This window comes from Chrysemys picta, chromosome 20 (assembly GCF_011386835.1).
Source record: "Chrysemys picta bellii isolate R12L10 chromosome 20, ASM1138683v2, whole genome shotgun sequence".
NCBI lineage: Eukaryota > Metazoa > Chordata > Testudines > Emydidae > Chrysemys > Chrysemys picta.
This window is the reverse complement of record NC_088810.1, coordinates 24,918,682-24,925,346: the sequence shown is the minus strand read 5'-3', so window position 1 is coordinate 24,925,346 and position 6,665 is coordinate 24,918,682. Positions and strand designations below refer to the sequence as shown.

At 64.9% G+C, this 6,665-nt stretch overlaps 1 protein-coding gene across 2 annotated transcripts; it reads right to left on the bottom strand.

The window, feature by feature from the left end:
- Window positions 1–230: 230 nt before the first annotated feature.
- On the bottom strand, window positions 231–6,156 carry EFNA1 (ephrin A1). Of its 2 annotated transcripts, XM_005280650.5 has the most exons (5): window positions 5,972–6,131; window positions 2,902–3,197; window positions 2,514–2,579; window positions 2,064–2,114; window positions 231–1,630 (listed from the first exon to the last, which is right to left on the bottom strand). In XM_005280650.5, the coding sequence occupies exons 1-5, from the start codon at window positions 6,061–6,063 to the stop codon at window positions 1,515–1,517; spliced, it is 621 nt and encodes a 206-aa protein (XP_005280707.1). In that variant the 5' UTR covers window positions 6,064–6,131; the 3' UTR covers window positions 231–1,514. The 2 variants fall into 2 exon arrangements, with proteins under 2 accessions (XP_005280707.1, XP_005280708.1); XM_005280651.5 differs by lacking the exon at window positions 2,064–2,114 and having other exon boundaries at window positions 5,972–6,156.
- Between the last annotated feature and the right edge of the window lie 509 nt (window positions 6,157–6,665).

Here is a 6,665-nt window from a genome sequence, read left to right as displayed (position 1 = left end):
GGTCTCTCTCTCTGCCTGTCACCTTCTCTGGGGCTCTAGCCAGGGGGATCCAGCCGGGGCCTGGGTGCTGCCCCTTCATGGGGGGAGGAGGAGGGGCTGGATCTGAGCTGGAAGCTGTGGGGGAGATGCTGGAGCCTTCCTGGTCCCTAGGTTAGGGGGAGTCCTGACAGGGCTGTTGGAGGAGTGCAGTTGGCGCCTTCCCCCCACCCCCCAGCAGTAGTAGTCTGGCCGTATCCGAACATATTTATTCAAGACCATTTGTATAAAAATTCCAGTGGTAAAAAGGAAGCTTTACAAATCAAGACATGTTCTATACACTCCTCCGTGCAGGGCCCAGCAGGTGTGTGGGTGAATGAGGCCCCTGCTCCCTCCAGGCACTGAGGCGCGCACAGGCTGTGGAGACAGGGTCGTACGCCATGTCTAGAGCCCTGCCGGTGGTGGGAACTCCAGCCAGGCAGCAGCTACGCTCAGCCTCTGCCCCACCCTGTTTCCAGCACAGGTGGCTGCTTTACACAGAGGACAGGGAGTCCTGGGTGGGGCCAGGAGAGGAGGAAGAGAGATTGTGGCACTGAGCCTAGGCAGACAGGAATGGGCCTGGGAGTTTGTGCTCTTGGTGTTTCTGAAGAGGCCAGGCTGGGGTGGGTAGAGGGAACGGGGTGTCATGGGTTTGGGGCTGCCAGCTCAGTCCATCCTCAGGCGATTGTGAGGACATTTGTCTCCTTTGGGTCAGCCTGCAGCCCAGCTCCCTGCTTCAGGCCAGACGGTCCCAGGCCCCTGGCCAATGTGCCATCACCAGAATTGCCATGGGAGGGGGCACCTGCTCCAGACATGTCTACACATTTTCCAGGTGTCACCGTATGGAAGCCCAGGGTCCTGCACCAGAAGGAATATTGTTCCAGGAGGTCCTGCCCCAGCAAGGTGGTACCACAGCCCTGGCAGACCCAGAGTCCCTGGGTTGCACTCAGCCCAACCGACACAGCCCGTCCATGGGCTGTTTGCGTGGGCAGCACAGGTGTCTCTGCCTGCAGGACACTTCCATGCCACCAGCCCGCAAGGCCTGTCCATCCTGCGCACTCCATGGGGGCTGGCTCAGCCAGCCAGAGGTGCCAGCACCCCGCCCCGTCCTAGTCCAGTGCCCCTGCCCATCCAGCCAGGGCAGCAGCCGCTGTGGTCCGCTCTCAAAGCGCGTGGTTGAAAGTGCTGGTGGGCTGTTCTTTGGCAGTAAGGAGGAGCGACTGCTCCCCGCAGGGCTACGGCGGCGTGGTTGCTCAGCTCGGCTTTGAGTCGTTCGACCCGTAATACTGACCACTTGGGCCATTCGACCCGTAACAAGTCCTCAGGCTGCCAACGCACGCCTGGCTGAGAGCCAGCTGGGGGTGCACACCCAAGAGCTGCTCACGTGAGTGTTTGCAACAGCCCAGCCGGGGGCCGGCACCCCTTGGGCCACAGGGTCTGTTCCCAGCAGCAGTAGCCATCCAGCGGTTCAGTCCGTGCCGCTCAGCCAGGCTCCCCGCTCACAGGCCTTGCGGCACCAGCAGGGGCAGCAGGAGGCTAAGCAAGGTGACAGGGCTGCTCCCCCGCAGCGCCGAGTTCTGGCCCACACTCCTCAGGACCTGCGCGTCTGCGTCGTCTGCGAGAGGAGAGAAACCAGGAGCCACGTGAGCTCTCGGACATGGGTGTCCGGGGCCTGAGACGCAGCCAGTGGCTGACACCCAGCAGCTGGGGTCACGCGTGAGCCGCAAGCCAACGGCCGCGGCGACCTGGCCAGGCACATGCTGTGCCACCTCCCTCCCGCAATCCCACATTGCTCCAGGGCAGGGCTCTGCCAACACCCCTTCTGCCTGGCCTGCAGCTGCAGCCCCCAGCCCTGGCATTTCAGACCTAGGCCCTGGAGCAGGTTCTTGCCTGTACTCTAGGGGGAGGGGATCTCAGGAATCTGGGCTGAGATGGCCAGACCCACAGCTCCATGGGGAACGCCCTCGCCCAGCTGCTCCCCACAGCCCCTCATATGGCAGAGACCACACCAGGCCACTAGGGTCTGTTGGTCAAAGCCAGTCACGTACCTGCCTGGATCCCCCCTTTCCGCATCGGGGTGTGGACGGGCGGCGTCCCAGCTGCAAAGCAAACGCAGAGACAGGCAGGTGAAGGGCAGCGCCGAGGTCAGTTACTGACCGCATGCCCCAGCAGCCAGCCCATGCCCCGGGTCCGGCCTCACCCCCTCTCTGCTCTGCAGCCCGAGTCAATCCCATTCCCTGCTATCTGCAGAGCCCGTGCCTAGAGCCCTGCAAATCCGCGGGGAGCCGCTTTCTAGCCACGGACCAGGTTGGCAGGTCAGATGCGGATACACGTTTTGTACCCACGCAGGGCTCTGCCCCTCCCCCAGAGCCGCGGGGAGCCAGGGTCAGTGCTCTTCCCTGGACACCTGGAGGGCGGGCAGGACATGGCGGGGCAGCCGGGCTGCTGGGAGGGCTCTGTGCCCAGCAGGGAGGGACCAAGACCCCAGAGATACTCACTGGCTTTGCCAGCCACAGTCACCTTCAGCTTCAGGCAGCCGTCGCCATGGTGGTGAATTGGCTTCGCTGGAAACAAGAGACAGGTGGGTCAGAGCTGCGCTCTCCATGCCCACAGGGGCTGTTTCTCCCGCTGCCGGGAGAGGCCCATGGAGTCAGGGTCTCTCCCGGGCCAATCAGAGCAGGGGCCAGAGAGCAGACCCTTGGTTGCTAAGGTGGGGGTGGGGGGCACGCAACACATGTCACCCCCATGTCATTACCCGCCTTCCACAAACCTGTGCACTCCCCCCTTCTACTTGGCCTCCATCCTCCACCACAGCCCCACCCGACCCCCCCAGCCCCAGCGCACCCACCCATAGCCCCAGCCAGGCCCCACACCCTGGACACTCACAGATGTAGTAGTAGCTGTGTCCCTCCTTGAACTCCTTCCCCAGGGTGAAGGGTGTGAAGCGCTGGAACTTCTCCGAGAACCGCTCGGGGCCGTGCAGGGCGGCCGGCTTGTTGCACTCCCAGCGGATCTGGTCCTTGGAGTGGGGTTTGCAGGCCGCGTACTCCTCATACTCCACCAGGTAGAGGGTGTAGCGCTCCATGGCATGGGGAGTCACGCTGCCCTCCTCATAGTGTGGGCAGATGATGTCCAGGTAGTCGTTGAGCCGGACCTCCACGGTGTAGTCGTCCGCCAGGAACCTGGGGCCAGGAGGAGGCGCGGTCAGTGGTCAGCACCCAGGGGTCAGAGCGGTCAAACACATGCAGGGTGAGAATGCAGCCCTCTGCTCCCAGCCAGCCTGCACCATGGGGGGCAGAGGTCCAGGGAGGGGGGAGGGAAGGGGCGGATGCCCCAGACGCAGAGGGGCCAGCGCAGATTGTGGGGGTGGGGGTAACAGAGCAGCCACTGGATTGGGGGTTGATTTCCCAGCACTATATTCTCCCCCCACACACAAACACTTTTCCCCTAAACACCATCTGGGGCATTTTACAAGGTGAGAAACAGATGGGAAAATAATCTGCCCTGGTTCAATAACCTGTTAAAACCTCCAGTGCCCAGCATGGGAGCGACCCCCCAAGCCCCACTCCTCCCCATGGTGCCAGGCCAGGAGCCTCAGAGCAGGAAAAGCCTAATGCTGCCCTGGGATCTCCCTCCCCCCCGGGTGGGCACTGGGCCCACCCCAAACCTGCCCCTTGACCTCATAGACCCACTGTCTGCTCAGTGGAGAGGCTGCCTGGGGGGCTGGGGGTTGTGGAGGAGGGAGAGACCCCCGGGGGAGGGAGGGGAGTAACTGCACCCCCTTGGTGTCCTGTTGCTCTTCCCCAGGGAGCCGGGAGCCTGACCAGCCGTCACAGCTGCCCCATTAGCCAGGGCAGACGGCCAGTCTCCGCTCCATGCCGCTCCCCCATCTCATCACCTAATTAGGGCTCCTCTCCCCATCCAGGCAAACAGGCGCTGCCCCCTCCTGCTGCAGGCATCTCAGCCCCCTGGACATGGCGACACCACCAGGGAACTGGCTTCTGCTCCCTGTGAGGCCACCAGAGGAGGGGGGCCCCCAGCAGCTCCCACACCAGCTAGCCCCTAACCCTGCTCCAGCCCCCTGCAGTCCAGGTACCTCAGACACCCCCAGAATTGCAGTCACCTCTGGGGCAGGCCGCAGCACAACAGCTGGGGTGGGCAGCAGCCCACTCCTGGGGCCAGTGAGCCGGCCGACCTCCCACCCCGAGCCAAGCTGGGGCTGGCAGCTGAGTGTTTCAAGACCAAGAGCCCCCTCGCCCCACACAGCTGGGGAGGCCCCTCTGGAAGGCTCCAGTACCCAGGCAGAGAGCTCCGGCACTGGGGGAGGGCCAGCTGCATTACGGGGCATTGGAGATGGCATCCACCAGGCGCTTCTCCAACTGGTAATTCCACTGGTGGAGTCCGGGCCTCCCCTGCTCACCAGCCCGTCAGAGCCAGGAGCTTCCCTCCCATCTGCATTGGGACGGGGGCACCAGCTGACCCGGGCCAAGGGAAGTGCGTGGCACCAGGCACCTTGGGAAGCTCAGCCCCTGCACGGCAGGGAGGGCATTGGGGACCTCAGGCAGAAAGGCAAAGAGTGCAGCCCGGTCACCCAGTGCCCTGAGCCAGCCCAAGGGGGTGAGGGGGCAGAGGTCTGGCCGGGCAGCAGTACCAGCTCTGGGGGTAGGTCCTGGGGGACGGAGCCTGCAGTGGTTGGACCCCAGTTGCAGCCAGTTCTTTGTTTCTTTGCACAGATGACCGCTCCTGGGGGGGGCCTCCAGGGGGATACATGGGGGGCACGTGACAGGTGAACCCCCCATCATGTGCCTGTGTGGCTAGTGACCCTCCCTATGCCCTGCCCCAAGGCACAGACAGAGGGTCCCAAACCTGCTGGGACCTGCCTCCCCCTATCAGCCCCACACCTGGAGCGGACGGGGGGGGGGGGGGGGGGGAATTCCGCACAGCCTGGCCAGGGCCAGCCCCACATCCTGCCTCCTGCAGCTGCCCCACCGACGTGTTTGTCAACAGGCTTCCTGCCGGTGCACGCGCTTCCCCGTGCCCCTGGCGCCTTCCCCTGGCCCCGCGCCAGCCCCGGGAAGGAAGAGGCCCGTGTCCAGCAGGGAGCTGGGTCCTGGGAAAGGAAGGACCAGCTGCCCCCCCCCCCCCCGCCAGCGCTTGGCACAAACAACCCGCGGCGGGTGAACTTCAGCCCTGCCAGCGACTCCGGCCCGGGTTAAACATTTGCCAGAGCCGGGGCTGGCCGCTCCGGGGGGGCTTTACTCGGCTCCCCCCGTGTCAATGCAAGAGGCGAGTCTGGGGACCCTGCGCCCGGCACCCCCCGATCAGCCCCGGGGAGCCGCGAAGGCTCGTTACCGGGCGCTGCTGGCGAGCCCGCGAACAAAGGCCGAACCTCCCCGCCCGGGCCCCCCGTTCGCCTCCCAGCCTGTCTCGGGGGCGCAGGCTGCAGCGGCGGCTCCCGGGCTCTCAGCGGGGGCCGCCCCCCGCGTGTTTACAAACTCCACCGTGGGGGAGACCCCGCCACTCCCGGGGATCCGCCCCCAGGCAGCGCGGCCGGTCCCAGAGCCCGGGACCCGCCGGAGCCTGAGCCGAGATCCCCCCACGCGTGACCGGAGCACGGCTCGGGCGTAGCCGGGCACCCTCGGGTTGTTCCCAGCCCAGATTCCCAGGCCAGTTTCGCTTGGCTCCTTCCCGAGCGCCCCGGGCTGGTAGGGGGGCCCTGGGGAGGGGCGCGCTGGGGCCCGGGCTGGTGGGGGGGCTCGGGGGAGGGGCGCGCTGGGGCCCGGGCTGGTGGGGGCGGGGTCCCGGGTGTCCCGGGGCCGGGCGCTGGGCTGGTCCCGGGGCGCGCTGGGGCCCGGGCTGGTGGGGGGGGCTCGGGGGAGGGGCGCGCTGGGGCCCGGGCTGGTGGGGGGGGCTCGGGGGGCCCGGGGCCGGCAGGATGCGGAGCCCCCGCACTCACTTGGGGTTGGAGCTGTTCCAGAAGACCGGGTGCCGGTCCGCGGCCACCAGCCAGCAGCACAGACCGAGCAGGGACGCCCAGCGCAGCGCCATGGGGCCGGTCCGGAGCTCGTTGTGTGCCGGGCAAGGCGCCCCAGCGCTCCGCCTTATGTACCGGGACCGCCCTGGGCGGGAGGAGCGCGCCCGCCCCCAGCACAGAGACACCACAACACGGGGCGGTTCAACACATGGGGTGTGTAGTCAGAGCAGCACAATGCTACACAAAGAAACACAACAACAACACAGAGCAACCCCTGGGCAGTAGGACAACAAGACCACCACACAGAACCACACACCAACACATGAAGGAGAACACTTATAGCAACACACCACCACCACATGGGACAGTACACTCAGAGCAACACACCCATACAGAGCAAACCAAAAACAACACAGAGTAACACAATAGCACATGGAGCAATACAGTCACAATATGGAGCAACATAACAACACACACACACCCACAGAACACACAACACAATGATAATGCACCGAGTCACACACACAGCTAAAGAACAGCACCACACTAGACAACAGGGAGATAGCAAAAGGACAACACACAGAGACACTTATGGCAAAACACACACAGAGAGTGACACACACAAACCGCAATATCATGATAACACACAGTACAGCACAAGGCAACACACACACTG